The sequence below is a fragment of the Rhipicephalus microplus genome, chromosome 8 (assembly GCF_043290135.1).
Source record: "Rhipicephalus microplus isolate Deutch F79 chromosome 8, USDA_Rmic, whole genome shotgun sequence".
Classification (NCBI taxonomy): domain Eukaryota; kingdom Metazoa; phylum Arthropoda; class Arachnida; order Ixodida; family Ixodidae; genus Rhipicephalus; species Rhipicephalus microplus.
In genome coordinates this window covers 9,186,845-9,210,444 of record NC_134707.1, presented here as the reverse complement: position 1 = coordinate 9,210,444, position 23,600 = coordinate 9,186,845, and the positions used below count along the sequence as shown (strand labels likewise).

Below are 23,600 nucleotides of genomic sequence, written 5' to 3'. Positions count from 1 at the left end.
GACAGGAAATTCTAGATGTCTGAAATCTGATGGTTAAGTTAACGCTGCGTGCTCATATATAATATTTCGCTAACATGTCCCCTAGAGCCTCGACTACCAATCGGCCGCAATTTGTGACCACCTTCGAAACGTTCAACAGGGCTCCTTTAATAATGAGACGAGAATGGTCCCTAAGGCATAAAGTCACCTATATGACCAGAGTATCCTGAACCATCCAATTTCATGTGCATGTAACGCTTCGCTGTAACTGTCTCACGGAAAAGTTCACGTAAAGCGAATGAGTGTACATACATTGGCAGTAAGCTTTGCGGTTTCAATACGTAACTGCACTATTGTGTTCATTAAATGCTAATGAATTTGTTTATTTGACGCATCTTATATTTTTGGTGCACAGTCACTCATTAAGGCGCGAGCCTCAGGTGGTTCACAAAATGCGATAACAACAACGTGAGTGGAGCAAAGAGGAAGAAAGTTTATGGGAAAAGACAGGGAGGCTAGCCAGTTCTTAGACCGGCTGGCTACCCTGTGCTGCGGAAAGGGGTGAGGGGAATGAAAGATGTTAACAAGAAATGTTGCGAAGAGAGCGAGAAATTACAAAAAAATTGCGACAGAGCAAAGGCGACATCAAAGTGTATAAGACACTAAAGTCTGTCTCTGAGGCCAGTTGTCCGCAAAAAGCGCAGCAAAGCTTTCAAAGCCTTCTGGGCTGAGGATGGGCTCGGCCAATGACCCAGAATCCTTTGTTCCGACAAAGGCCGATCGTCTAGTCTATCCAGAGCTGCAGTGAGTTCTTGTCTTTGCGCGTTGAAATGGGTGCACTCACACAGAAGGTGCGCGATGGTTTTCTTCGCAACTGCAGTAAGTGCATGTAGGAGAACTGGCCATCCCGATGAGATACGAGTATGCGTTCGTGAAGGCCACTCCAAGCCACAGGCGGCATAGAAGAGTCTCCTCAGCTCGAGATGGTTACCGTCTTCATTACCGTCTACATTACACCGTGACGTCACAGCTGATTGCGCAAACTTGTGATTTCTTCACCCCGTCACTAAGGCGCCATTGTGGCGTCACGTTACGTGGCCTCAGATGACGACGTCATCTCACGACATCGCAGCTTGGTCAAATGTTCGCCGATTTAGGATGGTTGTGCAAAACCTCGTGAGCTAGCTGCATGCGGTCTGGAGGCCGTGCGAAATCACGTGATAGGTGCAAGAAGTTTTCGGAGGGTGGTGGTGTAGGATCAGTAGATTGACATGAAGGGAAAAAAACAGATGACTTTGGGCTTCGAGTCCTCTGTAAATGCTTATAACTCTGTGAGTTTCGTGACTTCGCTTTTTACTACATCCATATCACAGCAGGTAACCTTCTCAGTAGATGCCCATGATGTGATTGCGTCAAACCTGAACAAAACCAGTGGTGCGATCTTTGTGAGAGATATACAAATAAAGGCTCGCCGTTATGAAAGTATAAGAGAACAGATAGTAGTGGCACTACAGTATCATATAATGTAGTAGGTTAATTTCACTGTTCGAGAAGTTACTTAAAATGACCCAACAACTATTTTTAGCATGGTCGAAAACAGCTCCGAATTGGTAGTCTAGGCTCCCTAGGACGCTCGAGCCTTATAATAAAGCACAGCACATGGCCTGAAATGCACCATAAATTTTTAATTTGCCTTCCAATTTGTCGGCAAATGGCGGAAGAAGCTCAAATATCACACGTCACAGCCATTGCACCATGCATTGGTTGATTTGAGCATATATAGCGCACTCGGTTGTTTCAAGGGTGGTCGCGGAAGGCCGTGACTTGTCCATGCGTGCGTGTGTGATGGTACTGATAAGCCACGTATTCCAAAAAAGAGAGAAAAAGTGCTCAAGGTCATCAAATGCGCGTGACGTATTTTCTTTCCCCTTGCCATCTCTCTCTACCTAATTTCCAGCACTTTCGTAGGGACGAGAGAAGTAGAATACAATTGCAGCGCGCGACAAATATTCGTAACTCTGCTCCTACTGGACGGATTCCATAAATTTTTGTGGAGGTAAATCGGTAAGGCAATACGCTCTTTTAGTGAATCCATTTCATGGATATTTGCACAAGTGTTGCTGGAGCCCTTTAAAGAAAATCGAACAAGCACTTACACCGTTCCAAAATGCCATCAAATAATCTATGTTGTTTTTTCTGTCATCTCCAAAATGCGTAGTATGTGGATAGTCACTGATAGAGTAAAGTTCTATGATGAAATTCGTTAGAGCTCGTTCTTGTGGGGCTGGAATAAATAAAACAAACGCATACACATAATGAACTCGTACGGGCAGCACACAGTAAGTAGAATAGTCATTGTAAATGCATTCACGTATAATACAGGGTTAACAAAAGTACATGGTATACTGCCTAGTATACACGGTGTTCAGCCACATGCTATAACGGTTATGGTACCCACACTGCAAAGTATACTAACTGGTTAAAACTGGCACTTGGCATACCTCTGTAGAGTTAACAATGAAGCAAGTTTAATAAGTGATAAGGAGAAAAAGTGAGAGGGGCTTATTGGAATTCATGATCGTATAAGTGATTGAAAGTTTTTATTCTAAACATTCATAACTGTGCGCTGCATTCTATAGACGCGGTACTGACTAAACACTAATTTTCAGAAGGGCCACACGTACGCTAATTACAGAAACAAAAACATAGTTTTAAAGAATTACTAAAGAGAAAAACGCTTTTCCGCGCATCACTAAATTACCCATTCAAAACACCGAAAATACCACTAATACGCGAAAAGAAGCTCGGTAAGCTCGAAAAGGCACGAAAAGAAATTGTGGGTGGCGGCACCACCTGTGAATGCCCGCCATAAATGCCCTGGCTGCACTTATTGTGAGGACGTGTACAAGGCCATACATATTTGCTCGTCGGTAAAAACGAAGTACACTGTTCTGCGAGGAGTTCACAGACATAACGTACCAACTTTTAGAAAATTTCATTGATTCAATGCCGCCTAGACATGAAGAGTGTTGTTGGAAATACGTGCCGACAAGCGTGAAAATTTTGCCTTGCTACTTAGTCTCCCATGAAAATCGAGAGTTGACATGTTAGCGACTTTGACCTTAATATTACTCTATGTCAATAAGCATGGGCTCGTGAAAGAAACCACACTAAAATTTCAAGTACAACTTAATAACTCACGTCAAATCCTTGTATCGCCTTAGTGTAAGTTTGTCTTTCGGGTACTCTTATAGAGAATATCACATTGATTAGCCCGTTTCACAAGATCAGCGTTGAACTGTAGTGCGGTATTGTTTTCGCAAATTGGAAACCGTGGCTCTGACAGGTTCTCTACATTAAGGTGACCCATCAGCACAAGAAGACATCGACCTGCCGCTATTGACTCTTGTGACCGCTGTTGACGTAGCCAATTGAAAAACAAGGGAATATTCACCTACAGGCTACCTATTCAAATCAATCTGAAACAAAGTACTAGTGACATTTTCGTAGTGTGGATAAGTACATGATATTTTATTTCTGACGTGATATCACTCACCCGTATATCTAGTAATGGGGGAAAAAAGTTTACTGTTCTTCAATAAAGCGTAATACCGTAACTGCGAGACCCCAGTTGTGACGCCACCAGTCGGGTCGCGTCACCACGATTGCTAAATTATTGTTTTCACTAAATGGTGGCTAAGTCGAACACCGATTGTTGTCGTGATGAATGAATGAATGAACTTGATTTTTTTGCACAATTGCAGTTGATATCTGCACCAATAGTTACAGAAGGCTGGTTTCTAGTCCAGCATTAAAAACATAAACAACAGGTAACGTGCGAGATTTGATCACATGGTACTGTAGCATATGGCATGACTTATAAAATATAGTCTGGGAAATACACTTATTAAATGAAAATACGTGAGATGTGCGGGATCTCCAAAATATTTGCCACATTGGGTTAATAATTCCAGTGGTCTGACAGTCTGAGCTATGCAATATTTCAGGTTTTTGTGCCACTGAGTCGTTCATAATTGCTTTTTCATCATTTACTTTCCGAAACCATGACAAGCTAACGTTGCCTTTCGGAGCGTGCCAAAAATTTCATATTGGAAATGAAAAGACGTTACAATGAATACTAAACTACTGTCAAATATCTCGTATTTTTAATTTGGTTAAGTAATTTTGTTTCTCTCTATGCAAGAGCTATTACTTCCCTCAGCCAAATGGAGTGATGCAAAAAATTATGCAGTCACTCTCTTTGTAAGAGCCACAATTTCTCTCCACTAGCTGTGCATCAACAATACCTATAATGCAGGCAGCGCGCAAATGCCCGCAAAACACGACCCAAATGTTCAACGAATTCCACACAACTACGGCGAAATGATGCAAGATTAGACCTTTAGTATTCTGCTCATGTGTTTAAATTACAATCTCTATATCGCCAGCTGATTTTGAACAAGTAAACAATGTTTTGGGGAACGAACGCAGAGTGGATAATATTTCTAGAAGTACCTACTGATTGCTGAAGTTGCTCCGTCTTCGTACCCATCAACTGAAAAGTGACGTGAAATGCACTTTATAAAAAGGACAAGAATACTGTTCTGCTAATTTATATCAAGATTCCGTTCACACATGCTACAAAATAACTTTCATTTCAGCCTCAGCGATCCACATATTACGCGGCGATGACTGCGCAAAGGCACACAATTCACTACACATCGAAATGAGCAATATCGTCTGTGATAGAGACCACGAGCTGAAATTCAGGCAGAAAAAGAGGCATACGCGTAATAAATAAGCGTGTTTTCAGCCATTCGCACTCAACTTTGACCTCTGTATCAAAGTACTCAAAAATATGCAACATCAAGGCCAGGATTCGAAGACATCTGCACGGAGCACCATTGCTCGTCAGTGACAGTGGCGGCCAGCCATAACTGAATGGGACATGGGCGCAAAAAATTTTTTTTTGACGAAACAAGCTAATTATCAAAAATGACTCATGGTTTCAAAACACAGCAGAGACGTAATTAAGCATTTTTTAAAAAGAGCTTCACGCAAAAAACCACTTGCCTTCCCAAAGCACTCAATATTTTACAAACAGGTCCAATTTATTTCCAATGAGTAATGTTATATTCTCCCGGGAAGCTACAAGTTTCGTAGTGCGATACCAAATTTTGACCAAAATGTTCCAAAACGTCTCTGCTGTACATATCCTGGAGTCATTTTTAAGTATAGCTTATTTGAATAGATACAACTGTTTTCGCCTATTTTCTATTCTGTTATGGCAGGACGCCGTTGCTGCAACCGAGAGATGGTGCCACACTCAGATGTCTGCAAATACTCGGAATGTTCATCCTTAAATATGACAACTTTCACCACAACGAAAGAAAACAGTGAGACGTTTGTGGGAGCGAAAATTTCAGGCGTACTTTTCGCTGGACTTCAGTGACTACACACGTATGTGTACACTCGCATTTGCTAAATTTCGCCTACACACGAATGTAGGCAAAAGTTTGCACCGCTTCTTCGCCAGATGGCACCATGGTGCATTGCAACGCCGGCGGGCTCTGGCACAGAGTGAACGGTGTGGGACCGAGTTGAAACTTGTATATTGCAACACTGTTCAGTTGGAGTAATACTGCTTGATTGAATGATATGTGGGGTTTAATGTCCCAAAACCACCATATGATTATGAGAGACGCCATAGTGAAAAGCTCCAGAAATTCTGACCACCAGGGGTTCTTTAACGTGCACCCAAATATGAGCACACGGGCCTACAACATTTCCGCCTCCATCGGAAATGCAGCCGCGCAGCCAGGATTTTATCCCGTGACCTGCGGGTCAGCAGCTGAGTACCTTAGCCACTAGACCACCACGGCGGGATTGTTAACCTCTCCTCTCTGTAGTACTGCAAGACGAGGTAGTTGGTATGAATGCATAACAGGCAGCGGATCTAAAAATGTATATAATTTTTTTCCTTTTCTGAATAAAGCTTTGAGTTGATAGTAGCACTGGTGTCGTTCCCTCCTTTTGTAAGTGTGCCAGTGCTCTAAAAATAAGCTATTATGAATGTTAAGTTCAGAGCAGGTTCATGCCAGCTAAGTGAGCCACCAGGCCTGCGTCGCGTCGGCTGTCAGGCCTGCGTGCCACACATGCATATGCTTCTCCGACCAATCTGCCTTGACGGAAGTGATTTAATGATTACGAATAGGCTTAGTTACGGGATACTCAGCCATTTTCACAGTGAAGCTCTTCATGCGGACCGTGTGCAACGCTTGCGTGTTCACACACAGAAAGGTAACGTGACCAGACTGGAGTCGAAGAATTCTGGGTAGAGAAGGAGAGGAAACGGTGGCCATGGTACGAAGCTTTCCTAAGGCCGATTTATTTAAAGAGTGGTCTGACATAGTGGCCACATGTTGGAGCTTTACGCAAGGCGCGCTTTTAAACAGTGCATTGGTTAGAGAGCTCAGTGCTGTAGCCAGTCAAATGTCCGATGGGTAACATTCTGAAAATAATTCGTGTCCTTGATTCTATTCGATTCATGTTACACTCTTAGCAATACTTCCCTACTTGCATCACATTGAGTTTTGCAAATTAATTTTTCACTGTCTTGATTTATGCAAGACAATGAGAAATGGCTCTAACTGAAAGTGTTAGATGAAAGCTTATTACTCGGAGCAGACGTGGCGGCCGTGCGATTGTTTCACAGTCTGATCGACTCACCGAGTAAAGAATCAGCGTCTGGTGTTCCGTCCTTAAAGGTGACCTTCGATATCTTGTGAGCTGCTCTATCGGATGAAGACCTTTCCTGGCTCGTTAGAGGCTCTATTCGATGCGTGTAATTTAGAAGACCGGTCTGTACAAACAACACGCCTTGTGTTAATAAATTTCACACTTGTGAGCAGGCATGCAGAAGGTTGAAAAACAAGGCTGTGCTTACTACGTGATAGTGACCATCACTCCGTGGTTTTACAATCAGCGAGGCTTCTTTGCTGGTGTCCTGATACAGATGTCTTTCGTAATAGTGTCCATCAACCTTAAATGATGATTTCGTGTTATAAAATTACGTATAGTTCTCTAGTCCAAGGAATAACTTAGACAACACTAAATATTTTCTAGCTTACAATAGCTATTTTTGAGGTGGACAGTGATAAAAAAAATGCACATAGTGTTACTACACGAGAAGGAGGGGAATTAGGCTAACAAATGGTTATGGTAACTGTATCGGCTTTGTGAATCTTGGTGTCATAAATTTGGCACAGTCGACAGCACCCTAATAAGCGCATGAGATCGAATTGTGTTTGCTTAGTGACATACGTAATGAAGAAATGTGCCCCATAAAAGGTTATTTTATTAAATAGTCTACAAGATCTATAGAAAAGTTCGTCGGCGGAAATGGCACACGACAGATGTAGAAACAGTGCACATTTGTGTAACAGACGTGTTCTCTAAAAAATGACGTATGCTGCTCAGGTGCAAAGTATAACATAGGCAACTCTAAATATTGTCTAGTTTAGAATAGTTACTTCTGGTGAGGAGAATATAGAACGCTTATAGAATCGACGCAGTACAACGTCGATTCTCTAAGAAAGACAGGTTCTGCGTCATCGAGCAGATGCCTTTTACTAAGGTCTGCGAGTACTACTTTCATGGCCATACCATTGTTGTCTCAGCACACGTAGATGATTATTTATGTGAGAACAATGATTAATACCCAGTGTTTTACGCTCCTAAATCAAGATATATAATTTAGAGGCGTGTCGCAGTCAAAAGCTTAAAAAATTCAGACCACCTGATTGTCTTTGCGTGTACTGAAATGGAACTACATGGCCTTCTATAATCTTCGCATCCAACGGCAACTACAATCGCTATGACGGAGATTGAAACAACAACTTTTGGGCAAATCGCGAGCTTCATAACCACATTAACACCTAGCGCCATCACGCCAGACCAAAATACGATTGATTGATTGATTGATTGATTGATCAATTGATATCTGGGGTTTAACGTCCCAAAACCAGCATGTGATTATGAGAGACGCTGTAGTGGAGGGCTCCGGAGATTTAGACCACCTGGGCTTCTTTAACGTGCACCCAAATCTGAGCACACGGGCCTACAACATTTCCACCTCCATTGAAAACGCAGCCGCCACAGCCGGGATTCGATCCCGCAACCTGCGGGTTAGCAGCTGAGTACCTTAGCCACTAGACCACCGTGGCGGGGCCGACCGAAATACGGGACGTGTTAATGAGCTCTTTAGAGTACCGTGATACTTATGGCATTTCCTACTAAAATGTTTCTTGTGTGATGCAGTAACCCTCTTATTGGCGCGATGCTTACGAAATTAGTACTTAGGTTCGACATACGTATTGAAAATTTGCGTTGTCGAAGCACTTCATTAAATGTGTTCGGAAATATTTAAATGTCATGTGGAGCGTTTCAGTAAAAACACGAAACATTAGCTTGTATACTCACATATCTGTTGATGACACGAGACCCGCTATAAACGCGGAGAAGAACATGGTCGGAGAGCACCGAAGCTTTGACTAGATTAAGGGAGTAGCCGTCACCGACAACCAGAACTTTTTCCGAAGCGTCAGTTCTTTGCTCGTACACTTCAGGAAATACTATGCTGCTTGGCTCGGGAAACTCGGTCTCGCTACGTGCGATTGCTACAAACAAGCACGCCAGTAAACGTGCTCGGATCCTGTCAAAGCCCATCATGCCTAGTACTAGCAGAATAACTTCGAAATCTTCGCTGTAACTGACCACTCTCTACGCGTCGATCGAATGTCTTCGGAGCTTGTGCTGAAATGACATGTGTCATGTGTCATTTGCTGCCGGACAGATAGACAGCAGCTGTCCGTATCGCGCTGTTTTTTTTTTTTTACCAATCTATGGCCTACAACTAGGCTCCGTCACTCCACTTGACATTATGAACTTCAAAGCATACGTTTAAGTTCGTCGAGAAGCTTCCTATTGAGGTAACCGAAATATAGAGGTCACAAGGTCTGATTTGTATTCACTTAGGATGACTAGAAGATGAAACCTATCTGTTTCTTATCAATCAACCTATTGATCCTGCATGATTGACCCTCCGAAGGCTTTCCGCATCCAACGAAGTTTTGCATAAACTGCAACGATGTTTTGCATAGATTGCGAATAGGTTTTCAACGCGGTTTTGCATCAGGATTGGAGGCACTGAAGCCTCTTGCGTCTCACTTGGTCTTGTTTTTCCTGCGTGATCCGGCCATATTGACAAAGTGACGACATTATGTGATGACATCATATGACATGAAGGTATGCGGCGTCCTAGTGACGTCACAAGTGTAGGTGACTTAAGACGTCATCGTGACGTCGTTATGTCACGTCATCACTGTACCTGTATGCATCACTCATGTCAACACCAACGATCACTTCTCGCATTTTGTTACGCGTCTAGGGCTTTCGCGTTAGTAACAGTGATTTTACAAACTACAGTAGACAAGTACGAATGACTCCGACGTGCAAACAATGCGTTAATAGTTGGGTAGGCCCAGTTCAATTGTTATTTTATTTCATAACGATGTTGTTCGACGGCTCATCTTTTCGCTATGACAGACAACGGTAAGAATTGTTTATTTTTTCGTTTAAACATTTTTAACTATAAACTTATTTGCTTGTTTAAATAAGTAACAGGTTCTGAATTCAACATTACTTGAGGGACTTGTAGACCGAAATCAAAGCGGCGTAGAACATGTGTAAGTAAATGTAAGTGATGGGCACGGCAGCATGGCTGGGATGCGTCTCGCTAATCCGTTCATCTATCTCGTGCAGGTGAGGAAAAATTACGGCAAGTGCTTCCGAACCAGCAACCCTTACATAGTTGTGCTGCCGTGTCCATGGCTGATTTGTTCTATGTTTTGTGATTTGGGATCGTTTCTTGTGAAATTATTGCCTCTTGCTGGTGACGTAGAGACTAACCCTGGACCTGATATGACGCAATTTTCCAAACAGCTCCAGCAGATAGCAAACGATGTTAAAGAAATGAAAAAGGTAACATTGGCATCCATTGACAAAAAGTTAGAAAGCCTACCTGCTCTTAAAAATGAGATATCATTGTGCATGAGGGAAATCACATCATTATGACATCTCGTATCTGCACTAGAGATGAAAATAGACGATTTAGAAAATCGGTCTAGAAGAAATAACCTCATTATACATGGTATCACCGAAGAAAAAAAAATGAAGACCCGAGTTCGCTTGATACCATTGTTAACGGGAAAATAATAAGTGACATCCTAAAAACAGAACCTGTCGCTATAGAAAGAATTCATAGATTAGGCAAACCAGCTACAAAGAAGGTTAGACCAGTTATACTCAATCTGCTTGATCACAGAGACAAAAACAGAGTGCTTAAAAACTGCTTCAAATTAAAAGGCTCTAGCTTTGCCATAAGCGAATACTTCTCAAGTCGAGTACGTGATGTAAGAAGGAAATTATGAAACTGTGCAAAGAAATTCAAACATGCGGGAGATAAAGTCATAATGAACTACGACAAACTGCGCATAAACGGAGAACTGTTTATTTGGGACAGCGAAAAAGATGACATCGCTCCTGCGGTATCTAGCTATAACGCCGATGATTGGCCAAAAAACAGTCAAGACGATGCACGGACATTGCACCCGCGCCGCCAAAATATGACTCAGAAATAACGTTTTTAAACATCGATGCGCGTAGCATCGTAAACATAAAAGACTGCCTTGAAGATCTGCTCATTTCGCTAGAACCAGAATTAGTAGGTATCACTGAATCATGGCTATCCCCTGATATCCTAGATGTGGAAGTAACTCCTCCGAATTACGCGATTCTACGCAAGGATAGAGAGACACGTGGGGGTGGAGTTGCGTTACTAATAAGCAAAAAATTAAATTTTACGCCACTACCTCATGTTGAAGGAGTAGAGGCAATATTCTGCAAGCTTTTACTCAGCTGCTATTCAATAATTGTCGGTTGTGTTTATCGAAGTCCCGCTGCTGACACTGACACCATGCTTTTGTTGTACAAATACATGCATAATCACCTTCGACAGGGCCGAGTAATCCTTCTCGGGGATTTTAATCTACCTGATATCAACTGGTTAACAATGGCGCACCATTCCGCCCATTCAGATGTTATTTTAGATATTATGTTAGACTTCAACTTACACCAAGCAGTTAATACGCCTACTCGCAATCATGGGTTTGGTGGGAACATACTAGATCTGATTTTCTTGAGCAGTCACTTTCCCTTGGAAGAAATAAAAATAGAGGTAACAGACGGAATATCGAACCACAAGATGTTGATGTGTAGTATACCAGTCAACAACAAAGGCTCCAAATCGGTGCTTAAATCCTTTCCCGACTTTCACAATGCTGACGATACTAGCATTATCGACCACCTTTCACACGAACTATCATCCTTCACCGAAACTTCCTACCAGGCTTCAACTGATATTGAAATATTATGACATACGTTCAAAGATATTGTCTCACATTGCATTCAAAAGTTCGTACCCTTAAAAGCAAAAAAGATAAAGAAACATAACCCATGGATCACGCGTGACGTCATTCATGCAAAACAAAAAGTGAAGCGACTAAGAAAATCACTTAAGAAAAAGTTTACTACGTCAACAAAAAACAACCTTGACGATGCCATCATTAGGCTAAAAGTAACTTTAAAGGCAGCAAGAGAAAATTTCTTTAGTCACAAACTGAATAACTTCATAAAAACATCACCTACAGAATTCTGGAACTACCTCAACCCCAAGTCATCCGATGAAAAAACAGCTTCCCCCAGCGAAAGCCTTGCTACTGCGAACGCTCTTAATAATTATGATCAATCAGTCTTCACACGCGATGATAACAGTACACCTCATATGCAGGCATGTGCTAAGAGACATATAGAACCTATTACAATCACTGAGTCAGGCATCCTAAATCTTTTGCTTAATTTAGATGCCAAGAAAGGCTCTGGGCCTGATAATATTCCCAACACATTTCTGAAGAAGTACGCAGAATGGGTCGCAAAGTATTTATGTTTAATCTTTGACAAATCGCTAACAACTAGTAGGCTTCCAAAAGAATGGAAGACCGCTCGAATCACTCCTGTACACAAATCCGGAAACAGGCATGATCCAGCTAATTTCAGTCCTATCTCAATAACGTGCGCAGCATCTAAAATACTTGAACACGTTATTCTCAAACACATAACATCGTTCCTTGACGCTGAGTCTATCCTAACGCCCTTCCAACATGGCTTTCGCCGTGGATTGTCTACGGTGACACAACTTTTGGAACTTGTTCACGACCTGTCCCTGGGCATCGATTCCAGAAAACAAATTGACCTTATACTACTAGATTTTTCAAAGGCCTTCGACCGAGAGACTCATCAGAAACTAATTTCTAGGTAACGGCCCCATAATTAATTGGATAACTGATTATTTAAGAGATCGTTTACAGTTTGTTGAATTTGACGGCCAGTCATCTGATACTGCCCAAGTGATATCCGGTGTACCACAGGGTTTTGTCTTGGCTCCGGTTCTTTTTTTAATATTCATCATCGACCTACCCGCTAATACACATGTCAACATCAGACTGTTCGCAGATGACTGCATTATCTATAATATAATCAACACGCATGAAGATTATGTAGCCCTTGACCGCGCTTTACAAACAGTAACGAAATGGTGCTCCGATTGGCAAATGACTATAAATGCAAAAAAATCAACCCTACTCGTGATGTCGAGAAAAAGGAATAAATCATTACACCCGTATAAAATTAATGACACGGAATTAAGCGCCCTTACTGAACATAAATACCTGGGATTAACAATAACTGAGGACCTTAGATGGAGTAGTCATATAAGCCACATAACAGCGACCGCGCTCAAACGACTCTTTTTCATCAGACGCCGCCTCCGTTTAGCCCCCATAGATACCAAACTGTTGGCTTATAGTACATTTGTCCGACCGATACTAGAGTACGGAAACATAGTATGGTTTCTTTTTACTAAACAAGACTTCGCTAAACTTGAAGGTGTAGAAAGAAAGGCAATACGGTTCATTTTTAACAAGTATGGGCCACATGAATCACCTACGGTGTTAATGGAAATTGCTGGCATAGATAGTCTACAGCGCCGAGCCAGAATACCTAGACTGAAATTTATGTACTTAATAGTTCATAACAAAGTAAATATTGATGCCACGAACTTCATAACAAGTGTACAAACACGCCCTACCAGACATAACCATACGCAGATGCTCACTGAATACACCTTCCATACCGACTGTTTCAAAAATTCATTTTTTCCATTGACCATAAGAGAATGGAATAACCTTCCCTTACATATCATAGAAAGCACATCACTAACACATTTCTTAACTGCACTTGAAAGCGTACCTTGAACCCTGACAGACAGTTTTTTCTCCACAGTATGCATTTGTCGCCTCGCTCTAAAGCACCACTGTGTAAAAATGCTTACACCATAGTCACACAATGCTTTTTCTTTTTCTCTTTTTCTCCTTTTTTTCTTCCCTTGCCTACGGATTTTTTTATGCGAGCCTGTTTTCTTTATATTATGGTGCCACTAATCGCTCTTGTGTTGCACTTTTTTTATAATTAGTTGGTGTTTCCATTGTATCACAATTTGTGTTATGTTGTATTCAACTATTGTATATGCCCTCCTGCTATGATCCCTTTGGGATTGGCCGTATTTACAAATAAATAAATAAATAAATAAATAAATAAATAAATAAATAAATAAATAAATAAATAAATAAATAAATAAATAAATAAATAAATAAATAAATAAATAAATAAATAAATCATAAAATAAATAAATAAATAAATAAATAAATGAATAAATAAATAAATGCACAAACATGTAACTCGACCATGTGAATGGAAACTCCAAATCTAGGTAACGCACTAAACATATTGGGTTGTACGCCTCGGTGGAACATTGGTTACGGTGCTCGGTTGTTGACCCGAAGGTCGAGGGCTCGATTCCAGCAGCAGCGGTCGCATTTTGATGGAGACCAAATAGCATAGGCCCAGGTACTGTGCGATGACATTGCAAGTTACAAAATTAAGTTGCGGGATACCAACACCATGGCGTGGTGGTAGTATTCTGTAACTGGCGTCCATACGTCCATCTATCCATCCACCCAGACGGACGAACGGACGGATGCACGGACGGACGGAAGCAAGAACGGACGAATGGAAGCAAGAAAGAATGGACTGACGGACGCTTCACACCACTCATCATAATTCACTCCGTGGTTATGGAGCGATTATATTATTTATTTATTTGGTATGAGCCCATAGAGAACACGAAGACAGAGGAAATAGGGAGGGAAAGGGCTGACAACTGCCACCTATAGAGGCACAAGGCTGCCTGCTCCTTCGGAAAGGGGAGGCAGAGAGGAAATAAGGGAAGGAAGAAGGAGAGAGAAGAGGAAAGTTTAAAAAAAAGGGAAGGGGGTAGGGTAAACACGCACACTCAAAAAAATTAAGTAGTCGCATGAAAAACGTCTATAAAGGTAATGAACAGACATTCCACTGCAGCACGAAGGGGCGGGGCTTTCGACTGTTCATACTGTGAAGGCCGTCGAGAACTGGGACGAGCGCCTCCAAAAGCTGTTTTGCGGCTTTAGTGCTGCTGGTGTCTGGTGACCGGGAATCAGTGATCTAATGAGATTGATCAGCATCTTAATAAGTTGATGAGCTGGGCATCGTCTTCGACAGGGTCCGTTTTGTTTGCAGTCTTTTGCACTGTAGGCGGGGCCTTAGTAGAAGCTGCTTCCGACGCTATGCGAGAAGCAATCTTTTCAGAGACCGCCTCGGACATTTTCTGTGGAACCGCCGGCCACAATGTTGCCGAGAGGGAGCAGTTCTGCTTCTGCTCTTTCCTCTGAGGAACGTTTTTTGTACTATACTTCGAAAGTGTAGTTACATTAGTTTTGCCTTCTCCAGCGGATAGACGCGTACTGCGGTTGAGAGACACTTTTTCTAAACACAAACTTATCTCCTATAAGGGGATATATTCGTATGTATTCATGGTTCTTTGTAATTTTTTACTCATATTCACGCAATGCCTTTCTCGACATCAAGCCTGCCTAAAGCAAGTTTGCGAACAAGTTCCGAGCAGTGGCGTGGTTCAGTGGCAGAATACAAGGCTTGCACGCAGTGGACCCGGTCGAACCCCACTGTATTTTTAGTACTAGGGTATTTTTTTTATTTCTTGGGATAGTGGTTACGGACACTAGTGGCGCGTGGCAGCGGACAACTAGGGCGCCGCGCGTGACCCCAGTGGGGAACTCATTACAGCTTTCGCTGTAAAAGTTTAAGTCTTTGGTGTGTACCCACTTTCAAATCACAATAAACAACGCAGCACCAGTCTGACAACACACACGAGACGCGTTGAAACGGCGGAAGAGATAGCTATATAGCTTTGGCCGTATCACGAACTGACGCGTGTTATATAATCAGTGATTCACAAGCAGCTGCACGCAACTTTGCAAATGGCAGAATCTCCCCTGAAGCATTACGTATTTTTAGAACAGGCAAAACCAACCGAGACGACAGATATTTTATTTATTTATTTATTTACAAATACTGCTGTCCCATGCCTGGGACATTGCAGGAGCGGGTACAGAAAAATCAACGAAAGCACAGAAACAAACAATAGTTCGCACAAATTTATGTAACTAACACATAAAATTTTTCCCGAACTCTACAGTGTTCATTCTACGCATTGCACCATCAAGCTTGTTCCAAACTTCCACCACACGCGGAAAAAAAGAGAATTTGAAACAATCCAAACGAGACCTGAAGGGTACAAGGTTCAAACCGTCTGTACTACGTGTTGTACGCGCTGGTATATCAGCGAAAGATAAGATGCGTTTGCATTTCCTGTTTCCCAGCTCACATACCCGGCACCACGGGAAATATCAACCCTAACGAGGCGGCATACAGCGTAGCTCGAGGACCTACTTTCCGGGCTACGACAAATGTTGGTCCCTCGTCAGAATTTCCAATTGTGTGAAAGTGGGAGGACCTAATGACAACATTCGATAAATTACGAAACATTATAGATTACAGAAGCATGTTTACTTCCCTTCTCACCATAAACTCAACAGGACGCAGTCTGTCCAATGGCGACATTTACAAACCAGATCCTACAGGAATCCAGCGCTACTACATGCTATGTATCCAGAGATCTACGCGACCACTCAATGCGAAAATTGTCAGGCACGAGCTTCCTTAGAACATATACTATGGGAATGGCAGGGATTAAAACATAGTAATGAGAACGCGGCCTCCACCGACAGCCTCCGCGCGCGTTGGCTAGCCGTGCTGCTCAGTTCAGCCCTGGACGATCAACTATTGGCAATCCAGCGGGCCGAAGAAGCCGCTAGGAGGCAAGACCTCCTATCCGGCACCTAGGCGGGATCCGAGCCCACAAACGCGCCGGATACAAGATAAAGTTTATCCCATCCATTTATTCATCCCCTTTGAGGCGGTACGATTTTTTAGGAGGCGAAATGCTTCATGCATTCCGGTTGAATTCTGTTCGGAAGCGTAGGCGGCCACCCTACCGCGGAGCCCAATGAGGGGACGTTACATGTTAGCGGATGCTGAAACTTTGCAGATGCTAGCCGTACAAGGCTACTACAACCAAATGCGTTTAGACCAAGGTAGGCTACTTGCCCAGGGTTAACCCTATAGCGGTCAGGAAATTCGGAGTTAAATAGAAGTGAGTGAAAGACAGGACAGATAAAATGTGAAAGACGAAGATGTAAGATGAGGGAGATAGAAAAAAGTGACTGGCGATTTCCCCTGAGTGGGGTCAGTCTAGGGGTGCCGTCTACGTGAGGCTGGGGCCAAAGGTGTGTGTTGCTATTGTCGGGAGGGCGTTGAAGGTCCAAGCACCCAGCGTCGACTCAACCCCCTGGATTTCCTTTTCCGGACACGGCTAAGCCACGCACGGTGAGGTATGGGAGGGAGTAGAAACCCCCTGTTGGCTTTGAGTCTGGGGTGGAGCCACTTACCAAATGCGGGAAGCATTGATTAAGGAGATAGCCGCAGTAAAGTATCACTGAAGGAAATGTATACATCGCTTTTCGGTACAACTGTGTCGCAGTGTTCACGCTGTTTATTTCTTACCGTTACTTACCCGTATTAGCGAAGCTTGCCCACTGTGTAACCATGTTTTAGACACGTCGGTGTCTTGTATATCACTAAAATATTTTTACAAGAAGTGAACGTTTACATCGCTTTTTAGCAAAAGACAAAGAACCCGCATTTATTGCCAGCATAACCGGTCCTCCCTGTCAGCGGTTCGCCACTCAACGAAAATTGTTACTTTTTTTCTTATTTTCTCAGAATATGAACGCATTGTGAGTCGTGTGGTACGCCAGACTGATTTTCTTTTATACGCAGACGCCGTTCTTGCACTTCTGAAATAGAAAAATATGACAACACATGTTGCTTAATGACATGTTCGGTCGTTTTTAAGACGTTTAGACCGTCTCTATGTTTGTGTTCGAGGCGCTTATGAATGTCTGCAATATAAAAACACTGTTAGTATACCTGGATGAAAGATACTTCAGCAGTAAAATATGTCACAAAAGCTTCGAAGAGGTCAGTGAGTCAGTACAGCGTGACAGAAAACTCAGGCTTACGACAAATTCAAAGCTACATATGCAGGTATATATTTACTAGAAATACACCAGATACTATGTCCACTAAACATTGGTCTGTTTTTTTTTCAAGTCCCTGAAGTCCCCATTCTTATCAATAGGGATGACATTGGCAGTCTCTGGTACCCTACCCGTCAAAAGACACTTCGTATACAAGGTGGGTAGTTTTTTTAACACAATATCTCCACCATTTCTTAACAGGTCTAATGTTACCTCATCATGCCTGCAAATCTACTGAGACGTTATCCAATTGCCGCAAGTTCGGAAAGTCGCCCGATAAGGCGGTTCACGCTCCGTAGGGAAGAAAGTAAAACTTAATTCGACCAAGCAATTCGGACACGTACAGAAGTAAAGTAGTAAATTAGGCTATTTAGAACGTACTCATCACGATCAGCGCACGAAAAGGACAACAACACAAGAAAGTGCATGACACAAGCGCTGTGTCATGTATATTCTTGTGTTTTCTTTTTTTTTTGTGCGATGATCGTGCTGAGTGGGACATGTACAGGCTGTGACAAGAAGTACCACGCCACGATGCAATGCAAATACACGCGATAGTAGCCTGGAAGCGTTTGACGGATTTTGTAAGCACCAGGGTATCCGCACGACTCAATTGATTGATAGATTGATTGATATGTGGGGTTTAACGTCCCAAAACCACCATATGTATATGAGAAATGCCGTAGTGAAGGGCTCCGGAAATTTCGACCGATTGGGGTTCTTTAACGTGCACCCAAACCTGAGCACACGGGCCTACAACATTTCCACCTCCATCGGGAATGCAGCCGCCGCAGCCGGGATACGAACCCGTGACCTGCGGGTCAGCAGCCGAGTACCTTAGCCACTATACCACCGCGGCGGGGCCCGCACGACTCAACTTCGCATTTCGTTATGAGTCTATGTATCTCCATGACGCGGACGGCCCGATCAGCTGCCATCAGTAGCAAGATCTGGAAGATTCGTTTGAAGTGATGGCTGGCGTACGTCTTGCAATATCTGACGCGTCAGGTTTATTGCGCGTGAACCGACGAGTCGGTGGCGAAGCGGGCGGCGGTAGCAGCAGGTGCTGCGGGCGAACGGACGAGGTGGCAGCTGCAGGTGGCAGCTGCGGGCAGGTGAGAGGGAGAGTGACGTCAGCGCGCAGCTGCGGCATGACCTTATTTGACACAGCTCCAACACTTGCGGTGAGGGGAAGCGTTGCGGCGTGTTCGTGCGAACGCATGGAGGGACAGCGTTACACAGGCCAGTAGAAGAGCTGCTTCGCATATAAAAACTCTTGCTATACAACGCTCTTCATTGCGCACGCACCCACTTCCGGTGTGAAACTACAAAATCTTTAGGGCGGAGGCTTTGTTTATAAAAAGAAGGGGGAAATGAAGAGCGCATTGAGGTTCTGGTGATTATTATGTGATAGTTTCACCTATTTTACTCTTCTAGCTTTATATAAGGTTTGGTGCGCAGTGCAGAAAAATGTCGTAAGGCTGCCTAATGTATCAAAAAGCGCGCTGTTTAGAAGAGTTAATTTAATAAGAGTGGAAGAATAACCATGTGCCGTTGGCAATGCCGAAATGAAAGTAACCCATTAACGTGCTCGCTCGAGGTACTACTTACAATTCAATTCATTAGTGTCTCAGTTGATCATGTAGATAACCAGTAATCACACAAGATGGCATTTTTACGGTCTTTGTAAATACTCCAAATCCCACGGGACGGCTTATGCTCTCCCATAGTAGAGCACCTCGTGCTCTAAATCGTTAACATCTTTTTCTAAACACAAGTGACGGCTCAATGCTCACCCATAGTGCAATACCAGGTACTCAAAATTGTTAACCACTTTAAGATGCGTTGTATTTTTAGTCAGGGCATGTCAGGAGTCTGTGTGCACGCACCGGCCGGTGTCGCATTGTGAAAATAGACTTTAAGCGGGTAGAAATAACTAGGAGGAGGTTATCTGTTTGGTGGCTACAATGAAAGCACGAATGAAAATTAAATCCTTCACTGCAAAGTACCAGTCTTTTACTTCGCTATTCAAAGAAAAAAAAGATAAATTTAGTTTTTGGTTCACTAGGTATTACGGCTAGGTGGCGTTAGCCGCCGCCCGATCTAAAGGGTACAGCCACATCCATCCATCCATCCATCCATCCATCCATCCATCCATCCATCCATCCATCCATCCGTCCGTCCGTCCGTCCGTCCGTCCATCCATCCATCCATCCATCCATCCATCCATCCATCCATCCATCCATCCATCCATCCATCCATCGATCGATCGATCGATCGATCGATCCTTCCTTCCATCCATCCATCCATCCATCCATCCATCCATCCATCCATCCATCCATCCATCCATCCATCCATCCATCCATCCATCGATCGATCCTTCCATCCATCCATCCATCCATCCTTCCTTCCATCCATCCATCCATCCGTCCGTCCGTCCGTCCATCCATCCATCCATCCATCCATCCATCCATCCATCCATCCATCCATCCATCCATCCATCCATCCATCCATCCATCCGTCCGTCCGTCCGTCCGTCCGTCCGTCCGTCCGTCCGTCCGTCCGTCCGTCCGTCCGTCCGTCCATCCATCCATCCATCCATCCTCTAGGGAGCCTGCATGACCACATGTGGACATAGGCTCCCTAGTGATCTCCGCGGAGCTCCCGCGTGTGCGGAAAAAGTGTAGGGAAGGGTAAGTGCAGTGCTTAGCCACTCCTTCTGTTGCCGTTCGTTTTCTCTCCTGCTTGAGCTTACTCTCCAGTCTTCTCGCTCGTATGAGCTTTAGAAAACAGCCCGCTGATTTTTTACACTTTTTTCCTCTATTTCGTAAATTATATTCCAATAAAGGGTTTTTGAACTGCATGAAGTTATGAGGCATTACTTTAAACTTTACGCACTTTCCTTTTATCTGAAATGCTAAACATAGATATTTCTAAATTTAAGGTAACTTGAAAAGGTGCTTTCAGTTTTGACGTTAGGAGCGGGTAAATGCGCTGACAGGAAGTTTTATGGGGCACAAGGCTCGCAATCTTGAAACCATGTGTATAGATGGAGGAAAACGCGTGCCTCACTCTCGACGATTCACTGTCTGATGATGTGTAAATGTGTCAGATGATGATGATGTGTCTGATCATGTCAAGAGTTACGGTACAAATCCTGATGTCGTCATTAATTTACGCTACTAAAATTAGCATGACGTGTACTCTCAGCATTCCTTGAGTGGAGGTACCTTGCGCAGACTGAATCTTGCGATCGCATTTGTTACCTCTCTCACGCAGTGCGATCACTTTTACGTATCGTGAAATCATTACAGTGTACTTTCGTGTTCCTTTCTTTGATTCGGTAAGGCGCATTAAAACAGCAGCTTTCCCGGGGATGCTTTGCTTTCCCTTCGATGCCTTTACACTGTCGGCTACTGACCCTACGCTTTTTGTGGCACCTTTGGCTTTCTGACTCCATTTGGGAATTACCCAAACGGAGCTAGAAATACGGAACGGAGCTAGAAATATCCGTGTACTACCCATCATTACCATGCCCGATAAAGCGTAATGCGTCGCAGCTGCCATAGACACTAGCGGTACAGGTCCATCTTGTGTATTTGTAGAAAAATATGCCTTAAGCGGTTCACACACAAAAAATTGCTAGCATGCCCCTGCTGTCTGACACTGCGCGAATGACACTGGCCTTTAAAATTTATTCACCGTAACAAATGGCGACACCCTAGATGGGCATGAAGGAACATATTTTTTTCTACATAGCTGAAACGGGCCATACCGTTCTGAAATTACAAGCTTGTTGGCCCGATATGAATGTTACTGTATAATCCAGCCATTTGTGAGTGCCATGTGCAAGCAGGTAATGACTATGTTTTGGCCAAATGACAATATATGATTGTCTAATACTGGGTACTTCATACTATGGGGGGCCTTATGGGAATTAGTTTTTTTATTACCTGCAGTTGTTAACACTATCACTTTCATTGTTTGGCGGTCCGGATTGGGACCCAGCGCAATTTTATTTTGTTTTATTCTTTTGTTTTAGGGGAGAAGCTCTTTACAGTCTAACCTTGTGACAAGTCACGCCTAATCGAGAGAAAAAGAGACGAGAAATAAAAGAAGGCAAAATAAATGGTTGACAATTTCTCGCCTCATTTCTTAGATGGCATTACTCTGCCGCTACTCTCCGATTGGCTGCTGCGCATGCTTTGCCAACGAGTACTTTTCTCAGCCTCCTAGATAGTCACCGTACGTGGCGCATCGTTGATGGAGCATGGACGGAGCAGATCGGCAGGTGCGTTCAAGGCGCTTGCGCTCGGCTTCCTTGGCTCGTGTCTCGTCGGTGTTACCCGCGCCGTCTGCATTCTCGAACGCGATTGGATGCATGAACGCATGTATGGACGGATGGACACATGGGCAAAAGGATGGACGGACGCTTCACCCCACTCATCATCATTCATTCCGTGGACATGCTGTGATTTTTTATGGCTATGATCGTCTTATGAATTATATATAGGAAAGGAATGTTTTCTAGTTCCGTCCGCACAGAAGTATTTTGGCGATAAAAAAAGAAAGTAAACAAATTGATTGATTGATTTGTGGTATTTAACGTCCCCAAACCACCATATGATTATGAGAGACGCCGTAGTGGAGGGCTCCGGAAATTTTGACCACCTGGGGTTCTTTAACGTGCACCCAAATCTGAGCACACGGGCCTCGACATAGAAAGTAAACAAATACCTTCTCGGAGTGAGTTCCGTCACAGTGTGTCCCGTCGAATGCAAATCTGATTGCGTAGATTGGACTTCCATCTTTTCTTTCACCCAATTTGCACCGAAACTTGCATTTCGAGAGGTCAGAGGCCCACTGCAGCATGGAATAAAGGTACAAATTGACAATTTTTAAAGAGTTGCTATATAAACAAAGTAAGTAGCTATGTCTTTTGGCAACATATAGTCGAGTGGGGCTTTACTGCTACTTCCTGTACCAATACGTACCTTAAATAGGTAAATGCCGCCTGTGCAGCTATAAACGTGGTACTCTTTGAAGGAAGAAAAAGAAAGATGTCTTAAGATAGCGCAGATAGAATGGCCAGGTCGTCGAAACGCTTCTACGCAGAGAACACTCCAAAAAGAAAAAAAAAAAAACAGAGTGTGCTCCTTCTTTTGGGCAGTAATGACTTGCCACGTATATGACGATTTCGTAAGAAAAAAATCACATTTACTCCTTTGTGGGTCCCAAGACTCTCAAAACGGAGTAAATCATCCGAAAATACAATGAACGTACTCTTTTAAAAGCTGCGGCGTGAAAACCCAGAACGTCTAAAAAAGGCTTTTCCTTAGCGTGTACGTCGCCTCGCAATGTGAGTTTATTAGAAAAAGCTCACCCTCGAATTGAAAATGATTAGCTCCTCCAGTTTGTCACTGAGTCAGCCAGTAGCATCACCGCCACAGAGCTGTACACAGAGGATTTCCGAAAGAATTTCTCATTTTCCCAAGAACCGACTGACCAATGTTCAACTGCTGTTCACATGGAACCCTTCTCCACTTCAGTCCTCAAGTTTCTCACTTGAGTATTTGCTACTACCACCAAGATCTGCACCAGCGGCGGCTCCAGGTGGGCTCACGCCCGACACCTTCAACGCACACCGCTGCGGCCTTCCTACTCGTCGCGGCTAAGCACCCCCACATTTCGTGCTTTTCTGCCAGCGACGGCCGGGGATAGACGCGACGCTAGTGCCCCATCCATTTTCGGGGCTAGTTGCTTCGGCAGATGGGTTGTTACACAGTCCTTAGCGGATTCCGACTTCCATGGCCACCGTCCTGCTGTCTTAAGCAACCAACACCCTTCATGGGTTCTCATGAGTGTCCCAGCGTTTGGTTCATCCCACAGCAC

At 43.5% G+C, this 23,600-nt stretch overlaps 1 protein-coding gene across 3 annotated transcripts in view; it reads right to left on the bottom strand.

Moving 5' to 3' along the window:
* The window catches only part of LOC119165180 (uncharacterized), a 55,858-nt gene that overhangs the window by 13,736 nt on the left and 18,522 nt on the right, over nucleotides 1–23,600 (bottom strand). For all 3 annotated transcript variants that reach the window (XM_075870951.1, XM_075870952.1, XM_075870953.1), the window contains exons 13-17: nucleotides 22,446–22,571; nucleotides 6,926–7,021; nucleotides 6,709–6,841; nucleotides 4,499–4,534; nucleotides 2,136–2,263 (exon numbers count right to left, since the gene is read on the bottom strand). In XM_075870951.1, the coding sequence (XP_075727066.1) occupies nucleotides 2,136–2,263; nucleotides 4,499–4,534; nucleotides 6,709–6,841; nucleotides 6,926–7,021; nucleotides 22,446–22,571 (519 nt within the window). The remainder of the gene's footprint in view (nucleotides 1–2,135; nucleotides 2,264–4,498; nucleotides 4,535–6,708; nucleotides 6,842–6,925; nucleotides 7,022–22,445; nucleotides 22,572–23,600) is intronic.